The sequence below is a fragment of the Vitis riparia genome, unplaced genomic scaffold, assembly GCF_004353265.1.
Source record: "Vitis riparia cultivar Riparia Gloire de Montpellier isolate 1030 unplaced genomic scaffold, EGFV_Vit.rip_1.0 scaffold722_pilon_pilon, whole genome shotgun sequence".
In the NCBI taxonomy this organism is placed as follows: Eukaryota; Viridiplantae; Streptophyta; class Magnoliopsida; order Vitales; family Vitaceae; genus Vitis; species Vitis riparia.
Window position 1 is genome coordinate 1 of NW_023269751.1, and position 13,707 is coordinate 13,707.

The window sequence follows — 13,707 nt, forward strand, 5'->3', positions numbered from 1 at the left end:
CTAATAAAAATTGATTTGGGAACATCAGAATAATACATATAACACTTTTCTCTAGATCCATGATATGTTTTTGTTTTTTAAATACCAAAGTTTTCAACTATGCTTAGATCTAGAAAGCATAAGATAGGATTACATGAACCCTAATGATCCAAGGCCTAGGAATAGAGCGATCTAAGGTTTCCTAACAAATATAACCCAATAAGTAAGAATGATTTATAGGAACTAAAATTTCTTTCAAAAAGAAAAAAAGTTTATTGGAGTAAGATAGGTATACAAGAGAAGGAAAAATGCAAAAGGATTAGAAAAATACAAAGCAACATTGGTGCAAAGGATTACAAGCAAGAATAATGCACCAACAAGAGGAGGGTATTTTCTCTCATTGCTCTTTTAGTAACAATAAGATTAATAATCTCTCTGGTAGCTCAAAATAGTTGAAAATTTTCAAATGGATGTGAAATCCAATTTTTTGAATTGACATCTTGAAGAAGAAGTGCATGTAGAACAAACCATAGTTGGTATATATATATATGGGCATGAGAATAAAGTTCCAAAATTGAAAATAGCCTTGTACGGAATAAAACAAACACTAAGAGCATGGAATAATAGAATTGACCAATATTTTCATGATAATAATTTTGTTTGATACCTTTATGAACATGCTCTTTGCATAAAAGTGAATGAAAAAAGTGATATATTACTTGTTTGTTTGGATGTGAATTGTTTGATCTTTATTGGAACTAATCCAATCATGTTTAGTGAGTTCAAAGAAGTAATAGGATAAAAGTTTGAGATGATTGGATTAGTCTCATATCATACTCTCTTGGCATAGACTTGAAGCTAATTGAAAAGTGTACTTTTTATTTCTCAAGAAGACCATGCAAAATAAATTTTTAGAAAGTTTAACTTGAATATGTGTAATATGGTAAACACAAAAATATAATGCAAAGCTAAATTATCAAAGACCTGTAGAGGAAGAAAAAGTGGATTCAACATAACATAAAATCTTAGTTGGAACCATACACTATTTGACTAGTACAAGTTTAAACATTCTCTTTGAAGTTGGATTTGTCTGTCATTATACAGAAGCACTAATGATTATTTACACTAAGACCCCCTAGTGAATTTTTCACTACATCAATGACACATTTGATTATGACTTATATTATTCACCTTTAACAATTTTAGACTTGGATGATACAAAGAGAACAAATAGCTTTATATTCCTCATGGGAGAGATACCGCATTCACTTGGACTTCAAAGAAGCAACCTATTATGAAACTTTCAACCTATGAAGTGGAATTTGTATTGGCATCATGTGTACATAGGTCACGGAATTTGGCTTAGAAATTTCTTGAAGGAATTTAATTTACCACACAAGAAACCAATAATGATCCATATGGATATAAAACCAACAATTACCTTATGAAAAAAATCTAGTTCTCCATGATAGAAGCAAGTACATTGATACAAAATATCATTTATTGAAGAGTATATGAAATATGGAGTGCAATTAAAATTTACAAAATCTCATAATCAAATTAAGAAAATGTTTACAAAGTCTCTCAAGTTTAACGATTTTAGAAAGCTAATGATGCTACTTTAACAAATCAAGTTGAAGGCATGAGTGAAAATGTTGACAAAGTTTAAAATTTTAGAAAACTAAGGATGTTATTTTTACAAACCAAGTTGAAGGGAGGATGTTAGCTAAACTGGATTTAGGAAGTTTCTAAAAATTAGAATTTGTGTTAGATTCTAAAATGCTTGATTTAGTTTGTATATTTTGCTGTTACAAGAATTTATATTTTACCATTATGAGTATCTATATTTTTTTAGGTGTTAATATCAATAAATAAGATGTTATGTAATAGTTGAACAAGAGCGGTGGAAGACAATAAATTTTTTCTTAATCATCTCAATTATTTAAATATCTCCCTTTACATATGTAATTACTTGTGTGTGTTTTCAACCATATTACTGCAACATATGTGAATCTGCCGGTTGGTCTATGAAAATTCATATAAGTTGTTCAACCTATTAAATTCTGTTAGATCATAGCATCTTTCCCTAAGCCCACATTTTTCTAAATATATAATTAAAATTGTTGTGTTTGCAATTTTAATAAAATCTAGCATTGGATACTTAACTACATCCCACAAAACGACAAAAAAATGGTGGCGATTTCATGGAGGCTAACCATTCACCTGCCTTTAGTCAAGGATACCCTAGGTTTTCAACAGTAAAGTAATTATCTCAATCAAAACACAAAATTTAGTTTTCTAAACAATTATTGTTCTTGGAAAACATGCAAGGAACTTAAGCATCATAAGGTACTTAAGCAATCCTAGTTGGACGTTCAGTATCTAGATCTTTTCATTAATTAGTTTTTCTCTTTTTGTGCCAACATCTATTCTGTCTCTCTCGAGCATGCAAGCGTAAGTGGTAGGCACCTCTTTTATGCTTTAAATTAATTGAATACTTGATCTTATTCCGCCATTCTTTTGGGTCTAACCCAAAAATACATTTACCATGCCTTCTTTTCATGTCCTCGATCGACTTACTCAAAAGCTCATAAGTCCCATTGGATATGATGTACTGAGTTTCAGATTTTTGAAGTAAAATTATCAACATCGTCTAGCATATATACTAATAGGTTATACTCTTTTCAACAGTTTAAATTGTTTTTGTTAATAGATTATATGGATGTTTTAACACTCAAAGAAATTGAAATGCAGCCAAATATGCAGAAAAAAGAAATGGTTGTGACCAATAGTTATATTTATTCTCTTTTATTTCTATTGATATTCAAATTTTTAGGGATAGAGCACCAACAATCCTTGTGATGAGTTAATAATGTTGAGAAAAGTCAATGACTACACAATGTAGCTTAAAACCAAATATGTCATCAAAGAAGACATCAATAATCACCCCCACACAATGATATGTTGTATAATTCATTACTTGTATCAAACACAAATTTCCTTCAATGTGTGTCTATGAATAAAAGAGAGTTATTGGTTTATATTCGACATACACGCTATATAGGCCATGCTAATAGCAATTGATAACAAGAATCTCAACACTGAAGCCCACGTAGAATCAGGTGTGCACCATATTGGGGTTGCATAGTTAGGATACTGAAAGGAGCATGAGCATAGGATGGCGAAAGTTCAAATGAGAAGTGTTGTAAGATCATTGCCAAAGCTATTTTTGCCTCCATCATTGCAAAATTTTGTCCAATGCATACCCGAGGACCCCAACCAAATGGGAAAAATGAAGCTTGGTTTTTTGTTGCCTTCAAAACTCCTTCTGCAAACCTCTCTGGATTAAACTCCTTTGCATCATCCCCCCAAATTTCATGATCATGGTGAACTAGGATGGTGGGCAACACGACCTGAACTCCAGCTGGAAAACACATGTCTCCCACTTGAGTGTCCTTATAAACAGCTCTAGCAAGCATTGCTACTGGTGGGTATAACCTAAGAACCTCATGAAAAATCATGGTAACCTGTGGTAGAGAAACTTTAGAAGTTGTTGCAAGAGAATTCTTACTAAAATACATTCTAAATCATTATGAAGGACACTGAAGAATAAAGCAATTTCTTAAAATAGTGATGCAGAAGACAAAATGTTCTAAATCATGCATGACAAAATATCAAGTATGCAAAGGACATTGCATATCCCATGGATATAATAACTTAAGAACCTCATGAAAAATCATCATAATCTAGCAGAGAAATTTGAAATCATGGCATGAGAACCCGTTCCTGAGCTATTAAGTGAAAGCAAATGTTTAGTACAAGATATAAAAACTTGAAGAGAAATGTGTTTTCAATTTTACTCCAATTATGGGGAAAAAAACAAAGTACCATACGATTTTAGTGAGAATCATTAAACTGAAGATTGGACTGAGTACTCACAATTTTTAGGTGATTTAATCCATCAGCTTCCGGTTTTTTATTCCCAAAAACCTGTAAAACCTCTTCTCTTGCATGAGCTTGCCAATTTTGATGCTCGCTTAGCAGGACCATTGTCCATACAAGCAAAACTGAGGTTGTCTCTTGGCCAGCAAGATAGAATAGCTTACACTCTTCAATGACATCTTTGACACTCATTCCAATCTTCTTGTTATTTTGATGTTCTTGAATTTCTCTAAAATTGGATTCCATTAGTATACCTAATAAGTCACTATTAGCAGTTTCGCCAGCCTTCATTGCCTTCTCCCTTTTGTTAATGATACCCCTCAACAACGCATATACTTCTTTGCTTATTTGCTTCATCCTCCTGTTCGTCTTTGTGGGTAAAAACCTGCGCGCATGTTAGTAATTCTAGTAAATAAGACATCACATGAAACACACAGACATTAATTCTTATTTTCATCCATGCCTTCTACTTCTCCATTAATTTTTTGAAAGTTGTATAAGGCTTCAAAGGTAGAAACTATCAAGACAATAACTAATGGTTTCATCTGCACATGAGTTGCAGTGGTATCTCATCATCTTGACACAATATCCTGCAAACATAAGATTGAGGATACTAAACATCAATTAGTGAAACATACTATTTTCTAAGTGTTGTACAAAAGAAGTAATTGACTAAAAGGGGATGAAATGATCTCAGAGTTGTAAATCTAATATCTCTTATGCTTGACCTTGAAAAGTAATCCATTTTTAACATAAATTCTCTTCGAACATAAATTCCCTTCAACCTTGTTAACCAAACACACATTTGAGCATTGTGAAACTTTCAACCTATGAAGCGAAATTTGTGTTGGCATCATTTGTAGGTCATGAAATTTGTTCAAGAAACTTAATTTACCACACAAGAGACTGATAAAGATCTATATGGATATAAAATCAACAATTACCTTATGAGAAAAATCTAGTTCTCCATGATGGTGTTGAATTTTTAATTTTGCCTTAGTATCTATTGGAATTTGAATTTTGAAGTTAAATTTTGTAGTTGGAGTCTTACACAAAATCTGCAACATCCAAATATTTTCTTGTTTTTATTTGGTCAAGATTTGGTTTCTATTTGATAGGAAGTAATTGTTCATCATCTAGTAGCTTGATTTTCTGTTATTCTAATGTCATTTCAGTTACAAGTTCATGTATAAATTCAACACTTCTTCATCAATAAAATGTGTGTTTCAGCAGTCCAAAAATATATATTTTGCATAAGTGTTTTAATCTAAGATCAACAAATGGAAGCCAATATATTGATACAAAATATCATTTATTAGAGAGTACATTATGAAATATGAAGTGCAATTAAAATTTACAAAATCTCATGATCAAATTGTGAAAACATTAACCAAGTCTCTCAAGTTTAAAGATTTTAGAAAGCTAAGGATGCTATTTTTACAAATCAAGTTGATAGGAGGATGTTAGTTAAACTAGATTTAGAAAGTTTCTAAAAATTAGATTTGAGTTAGGTTTTAAAAGTTAATTAAAATATTTTATACAAAATTCTTGATTTAGTTTGTATGTTTTGTTACTGCAAGATTTTATATTTTACTATTGTATTGTTTTTAGGTGTTAGGTGTTAGGTGTTACTATTGTGAGTATACAATAAATTTTTTCTTAATCATCTCAATTATTTATATATGTAATTGCTTGTGTGTTTTTTCAACCACATTGCTGCAACATAGGTGAATCCGCTGGTTGGTCTATGAAAATTCATATCAGTTGTTCAACCTTTTAAATTCTGTAACGTATGTAGATTATAGCCTCTTTCCCTAAGCCTGCATTTTTCTTTCATTTCATGGTGTCAACACTTCAGGAAAGCAAAATTTCCTAAAATGGAATATGGTGTGCAAGGACAAAGAGACTTGTTAGGCATCTAAACTCTAGGGAAATGTAAGACTGATTTGAAACAAAAAATTTGAGCAAACTAAATCTGCTGAAACACTGCTGCAAAAAGAAAACAAAGCCCCAAATAACTCTTTGATCTTTTGTACCAAGCAGACTCGTGTATGAATAGTTTCAGAAAAATAAGTTGCATATTTCTTGAAATATTTTTATGCATACCTCCATCCCGGGATATAAACTGACATTGTAACCTGGATTGAAAGATGTGTTTGTTCTTTCTGGAGTTGGAATATCCTTCTTCCTTCTTCATAGCTACTACCAAATGCTGTCCGAGAAATCACATCCCCTGTCAAATTTTCAAGATACGGCCAAACATCCAACTCACATGATCCCCCCACCGAAAGCTTTTTCCATTTGGTCACCATGTCACTACAACTCAAATGAAATGCCGGCAACATATTCTATAACAAATTCAACCATAAAATAAATTAATAAAGACCAAAACAGGCCATTTATCACTGACCTGCGAAATAACAATTTAACTAGTTTATAAAGCATGTACTGCTTAAAGTCATCATATGTTAGGAAGAGTCATATGGGTGATGGGTGGAGGATGAGGAATATTCAGTTTTACCATGGAGGCACTGACTAAAGAAATCATAGAAAAAAAATGTGCATATTCATGAAAAGTTGGATGTACTGGTAATAGTAATGAAAAGTTAGATGTATGGGTAATAAGCAAGCAAGATAAGAAAGTTGTTCAGATCTTACTGTCATATGTATCAAGTATTTTAAACTAGGAGCAGACAATCAAGCATATTTTGATCCTTATGGTTCAAATTTCTATTGGAGACTGGAAAAAGACTTTAGATGAGTAAGAAAAAAAACAAGGAAAAGGTAGGACACATTGGGTATGTGAAAATACTTCATTAAACTGATCGAAATATTTGGGAATTTCGATAATTATCTTTATGGTAACTGAAAAAGGTATTTTAAAATATATGATAATTTTTCAAATACTAATATAAAATTATCTTTCGAAGACACAATTTTAGTGTAGTTTTCAAGTGTTAAATTTACTTTTTTAAAAAGACAACTTTATAAAATTCAGTTCTTTTAACTTTTAAATGATAACTTTTGAATTAGTATCTAGCAAACTTTTAAATGATAACTTTTAAATTATGAAATAAATTTTCAACTACCATATTTTAGAAGGTCATATATCAATCTAAGATACATGAGATGAGAAATGGGTATTCATAACCTCCAAATCTTATATATATTATCACTTAAATTTTTTTTTCCACTGCATTTGCATGCTCAATCTCTTTTCCAACAGTGAGAGGGCTATGCAGAGAAGTTAAACTAGGGAAAAAATCCAAGTCTGTAGTACATGAAACAATGGGAGAGCCTTGTGGAACTGTAATATGTCACAATTGAAGCAGTTTCAATTATGGAACTGTTTGTTCACTTTCAGAGTTTGTGAAAAGATTAAAAAAAAAAAAAACATGGAAATAAGGTAAAATATTCTGGTTTGGAAACTGGGCATTGAAAATTACCTTCAACTTTTCTAGATGGAAAGCTGGGTTGATGATCTTTCTACGTTTAGCCCATCGTTCGCCTTCCAAGGTCACCAGACCAGAAACCAGCAACTTGCCAGGTGGGTGTGGGGGTGGCTTTTGAAAGACATTGGACTTCAACAAAACATCCCTTATTAGCTCAGGCTCCATAATGTTTACTATTGGATTTGGACCGAACCATGCAAAGGAATTTTTACCTGCATGTTTATGCCATTATTGGGTAGTGTTAGTGTAGACCCTCGTTTTGGTCTATAAGTCTTTAGGATATTTGAGGGCTTATTTGGACCACTTTAAGGAGCTTTTGGCAGCTGGTATGAGAGGGTGGCATGAGAGGAGTGATCTTAGAGGTAAGAAATCAGGGATTGACACGTTGCATGGGGATATTCTGGCAGTAGTGAGGCACGTATTTTTTCTGTTAGAGGAGGTAGGCGCTGATTGGTGCAGAGGCACTTTTGGCAGGAAGGTGGTGTCGTCTGACCGTGGGGGAAGATATTTTTTGGGGGCTTCTGGACGGGTGAGGGTAGAGGAGGTTGAGAGAGTTTTTGGAGGAAAAAGGGAGTAGAAAGAGAGGGGGGAACGGATTGGAGGAGGAGGAGAGAGAGCAGGAGGGCGGTGTTTCTGTTACAGAGCAGGAGGAGCAGAGAGCTTTAGGGAGAGAAAAGGAAAGAGAGAGCAGGCTGGTTTTGTGGGCAAGTCTTGAGAGGAAAACAGAGGAAAAAATGGAGATACAAGGGTGAGTTTCTAGCTTAGAAGAGAGAGCTTTAGAAAGAATCAGAGGGATAAGAGGAAGAGAAAAAGAGCAGGCTGTGAGTAGAAGAAATGAGAGAAACAGAGTAAGCCACAAAGGGTATGAAGCAGAAAGAGTGAAGCAGAGCAACTGGATACCCATCTGGTCTCGCAAGAAAGAGGTGTTTTCAGGTGTTTTACTAGACTACATATTGATTGTTATTGATTTTTCTGTGGATTGCTGTGATTATATTTAATGAATTTGTTCATGGTTCTTTACGTGGAATTTGTTTAAAAATGATACAATCCCTTGCCTTGCTTTCCTTTGGGGTTTGAGTCATATCTATGGATTTTCTTTCTACCTGGTTTACCACCTATACATGAACCTACTGACTTCAATATAAGAGGAGGCTCATGCAATTGTTTTCTTAAGTTCACTTGTATACTCTGTTTTCATGCATTCTTCATTGTTGAGGCCACCTCTGTTCCTGGATCTCGCTCATTATATGGGCTTTGAGAGAAGAGATACCTTGGAAAGAAGAGGGGTCACCTGAGGATTGAGAGGGAGGAGCAAGCTAGAGAGGGGGGAGCAGGGTGCTTTTTGTTACTGGCTGAGAGATAGTTCTGTCCTCGAACGACGCCGGCGGCTTGCCGCCGGCGGCGAGACGCCTCTGTCATCACCGGAACGCCAAGCAACCACAGCCATGGACTCATGATCAGTGAGGGTCCCAGCTTCGTGGCTCTCTCACCATCAAGCTTTGCAATTGTTCTCGATGGTTCTTCCCCTCTATGTACCGTGACATCAATAGATGCTGAGGGGACTGTCGAGCTTCATGTTCAGGTTGATTGACTACATGCTGAAGACGTGTTGGCGTTTCCATATTCGGATATAATGTGACGAGCTAGAGGTTGAAGAAGTCGGTGTGTTTATGGCATCTCAAACTGTTGTAGAGCAGTTCTTGACTCTGCATGTAAGCTTGAATAATGCTCACCTCGTTGCTGATTCGCTGTCGCCTCAAACCATCCTGCTCATATCCTTTACAACGGATTCTGCACTGCTGGGATTTTATTCTTCAGGGTCTCAGATTTCATGCCTGCTGCCATTCTAATATGATTTGATGTAATCCTTCAGGCTTGGTGCTGTCACTTCAGTCGTATCCGGTCCATTGCGATTGAAGCTCATTCTTCACTGTACCAAAGAATGGCACCGCTGGATTACAAGATTTGGAGATTTTGTCGAGGCTCGAACCATCCAATGCTCATCTCTACTATGTTTGATCCATCCTTACGAATCAATTATCTCAAAGGGTGTGGATGATTTGATTAGGGATTTTCAATTCGGGATATCAATGAAGGAAAAGCTTAGGGGGGTAATAGAATGGGTACAACAAGCTGGGTCTGGTCTTCATGATATGCATTTACACGGCTATCAACAGAAGAGGCCACTATTAAAAAACTGGAAAGCGCATGAAGAGAGAATATCTCGGGACTGTTTCCCACTTTCAGAAGTGTCACATCTGACAAGTTCATTTGCAGATCTCATTTGTAATGGCTGCCAGCTATATGGTTCCCCTTTGGATATGGAGAGTGGGTATGGAAGATCGCACTTCCTCTTTGCTGTGATTGTTTCCTGAAAGGGTTGTGATTATGTTTACCGAATGGTATGCTCACCTACACTGCAACAGACCCAAATGACCTTGCAATTCTGAACCAGTTCAGAAAAGGGTTGAAGAATCCAGAGCTCTTGAACTGGCCTGAAAATGGTGATGACCCATGCTGTATCCCACGCTGGGATCACGCCTTCTGCAGTGGTTCAAGGGTTTCTCAGATTCAGGTTCAGAACCTTGGCTTGAAGGGTCCTCTGCCTCAGAACCTCAACCAGCTCTCCATGCTCACAAGTCTTGGCCTTCAGAGGAACTAATTCAATGGCCAATTGCCATCACTCAGCGACTTATCGTTGCAAAATTCAGCACAGTTGAGAAATTTGATTCTAATGCAGTCCGCTTTCAGAGGCTACCTGATTTTTTTTTTTAGAATCATCCAAGATCTCATATGTTCGGGACCCAGAAGACTACTTCTTCTACACCAGATGAAAAATAAGAAGGTTGACAGGGAGCGAAGTGTTACTTGCTGGGCTTTTTCTCAGTTTAATAAATCCATTGTCCAAGGTGTTGGTCATCAAAAAGGCTATGATCAGCTCAATCGGGTCCATATGGGTCTTCTACAAAGAGTCTTAGACACTAACATGAGGGTACCAGACGCTGTATGTTCAGTTCTTGCTATTCTCGAAGAGGAGGCAGCAGAAGAGTTGACATCACATGTAGCAATCGTTCTACAACACCTTCTATGTACTTTTGGGAGATATCAGAAAAGGGACCTCCGAATTTTATATGATGCTACAGGCACTTCAGCAGATGCTGTTGGAGGAGAACTGAACCATTCCAGATACCTTGATATTTTGATGTCTCCATTAACTGCAAAGCGGCAGCTAGTTTCCAATTCAGACAAAGACTTCTTTCCACTGCTAGAGTGCTTTACATCTATAGCACAAGCATTAAGTGCTGGGTTTTCGCTGTTTGCTGGACCAGTATTCCAGAGGTGCATGCGCGCCATCCAATCTCGGCTGCAAGCATCAGTAGCTATCCCATACTCAATCCCATCACTCTACCCTGGGCTCATATCAGCTTGCTCACAGTTTACTTGGCCACCGTTGAGCCACGTGTCCTCTTCCCTCCGTTTCATCCTTTTTAGGTCTTTATAAATAATCTCATACTCCTAGTTGCATGGCCACCTTTGACATGCAACTCTTCTTTTTAAGCCACGTGTCATCCTGCTACTTTCCTCATCCCCTGTTTTTTTTTTTAAAAGAGTTTTCCAAACCCTATTTTGTAAATATCCTTCTTTAATTATGATTTTTCTAATAATCCCAATTTTATCATCTTTCATCCTTAGAATTTTTAGGATCGCCCAAGAATCACATTTTTTAATAAAATTTGCTTCCACTTTCTATTCGGCAAGCAATTTTCAAATCTTTCAAGATCTTTTAAAATGTTTTAAAAATAAGCAAAGATTAAATTCTGTAATTCCGAATAATGGAATTTATGGAATTAATTCAGGCAAGATTAATCGGGCTTTGGTGGGGGCCCCGACATATGGGATTTTATAATTGATTGATTAATTGATTGATTGATTTAATTGCCATGAATGATCGATTTTATTATGCTCTGTGACATATCTCATGATTGTTATTGTACGCTAACCTCACTTCTTGATAGCGCATTGAAGATCATTGCCCAGGTATGCATCTACACCCATTCTGGTATTCCTATATGCATGTGTTGATTCTTATATGTGCATGATAGTTCCCGGTATTCACTATTTTACTCGTCCATTGCCATGATTGCTTCATTTTATTAGTAGAGACCCAACTTTAGGGACTTAGAGGGGTGCTACGGTCTTTATCGTACCTTCCCGATAAGTAACCTGACCCCCGAACCCGATCCGGTTTTTTTCGTAGACCAACCTTTTCCAAAACAAGGAGTCACACTTAGGGTTTTTCTTTCTTATTTTGTTTACCCTTTAAAAATAAAACAAAAATAAGTAGCGACTCCAAGTCATTTCTCAAACAATCAATAAAAATCAAATTTTCGAATAAAACAAAAATTGAGCTCGCCATCGAGTGGGAAACGCATGAGCACGAAATGCGGGGTCCACAGTTAGCCTTAGATTGCTTTTAGTTTGGACTTCACACAAATTCAACTTTGGTTATTAAAATTTAGTTGAACCCAACTTGAACCATCGAAAACAACGAAAACTTCAACCATAGTTTCTATGCTGAGTTATTATAAATGGACTAAATCATTTTTTCAGAATTGTCTCAACGTCAATTGATATTAAGGAATGAACTCTATTCATTGTAGCCTTAAGATTAAATAATGAAATCAAGAGGGCTATCAATATGCTTGGCAGGCTGGGTGACAGTTTTGGATAGATACAACAATTTTAGTTATTTAGCTTTGGATTATTTCCAGAGAATATTCTGCAATCTAGCATGGGATACTTAAGACTGCATCCCACAAAAAGACAAAAAAAATGGTGGCAATTTCAAGGAGGCTAATCATTCACCTGCCTTTAGCCAATGATTAGTTACAAACAAAACCTTCCGAAAAGAAAAGGGGAGAGCCCATCTGGATGGACTTGAATCACTATGTTTTGTCATGTACTATTACTCACGTATTATCAAATATATGTATGTAGAAGCTATTTTAATTATCAACACAATAGAATTGGCATTGAAAGAAAAAATAAGATTTAACCAATTCTGCAGTTAGCTACTTTTAGTAAGGATGTTCATTTATACTTTGAACACAAATAACTGACATAAAAATTCATCCAAAAGTTCCTTAACTTGAAACGTCATAAATTAATTCCAACACTTGAAAAAAAAGGGGTGAAAATTTGGCATAAATTAAAAGTTATTCACAGCTCCCAGAAACTAAACAATTGAAAAGTAAAAACAGTACTTTTCAAAGTGGAAGTATATTAATTTCTTGATGAAATAAATTGTTAGGAAGAGGAGCAGAAAACAAACAACGGGCAGTATAAAAATGTTGACCATATTTTGAAGAAATCAGCAAACTTTAATACTATGATGAAAAGTAATAACTCATATCGGTACCGTATTTCTTAATGAAATGACAATGAAAGGGCAGGACACGCGGAGCAATATCATCGGAGAGGCTGATTGGTCTTGAATATGCTTCTTTTAACATCATGGACATCTCTTTGAAGTCCCCATGCAAAAGCCTATAAGAATTCCCAGCCAAGCCTTGCTCTCTAAGGCATCTTTCTAACCTCTTTGGTCTCAACCACACCCAATTCAGTAGCCTCCATAAACAGCTTATGAGCACAGTAAGGAACCCAAAAGAAATTGCAACTGAGCTATGCTTCATTTCCAGTTTGAGGGACTTCTATCAGGAGAGGTATGTTAAATCACTTCAGAGTGAGAGAATGACTTTATGCTGCCGATGTGTATAAATTGGCCCCTCTTCTATTCCCTCGTGCCGGCAAACATAGAAGATTTCGTCAATGCCTAATGGGGAGAAGAACGTCTAGTATTTTAAAATCTATAAATTATCTATTTTAATTGTCTCCATCAATATGGATTTTAAACTTCTCAATGAATTATTAATTTATTCTATTTGATACATTTCAAAGTTTGTGCAATCAACACTGCTTATTAAAAACTATATATGCCATGAATGTAGAAGGCAAAATTTGAGCATACGGAATATGGAATTCTATTTTATGGACCAGCTTTCACTTGTGAGTCGATGGAGCATGTGGATGCTCACTTTCAGAGCCTCAAGGGACAGCTCGCATCCCTCACATCTTGGCAGATGTCGCAGGGTGCTTCCAGCTCTACAACTCCATCTGATCTGGACTTTTTGATACTTTATGTTTTTTCGTTTTTTTTTTGTTTTTTGTTTTTGTTTTTGTTTTTTTTTTTTTTTTTTTTTTTTTTGTTTTTTTTTTTTTGTTTTTTTTTGTTTTTGTGGATAAGTTGATTTTGTACGCCTAACCCATCTTGGCT

At 35.5% G+C, this 13,707-nt stretch overlaps 1 protein-coding gene across 1 annotated transcript; it reads right to left on the reverse strand.

The window, feature by feature from the left end:
- Positions 1-3,074: 3,074 nt before the first annotated feature.
- LOC117910355 (cytochrome P450 CYP72A219-like) lies at positions 3,075-13,066 on the reverse strand. The gene is made up of 5 exons (XM_034824432.1): positions 12,793-13,066; positions 7,368-7,585; positions 6,028-6,269; positions 3,919-4,306; positions 3,075-3,506 (listed from the first exon to the last, which is right to left on the reverse strand). The coding sequence occupies exons 1-5, from the start codon at positions 13,064-13,066 to the stop codon at positions 3,075-3,077; spliced, it is 1,554 nt and encodes a 517-aa protein (XP_034680323.1).
- Between the last annotated feature and the right edge of the window lie 641 nt (positions 13,067-13,707).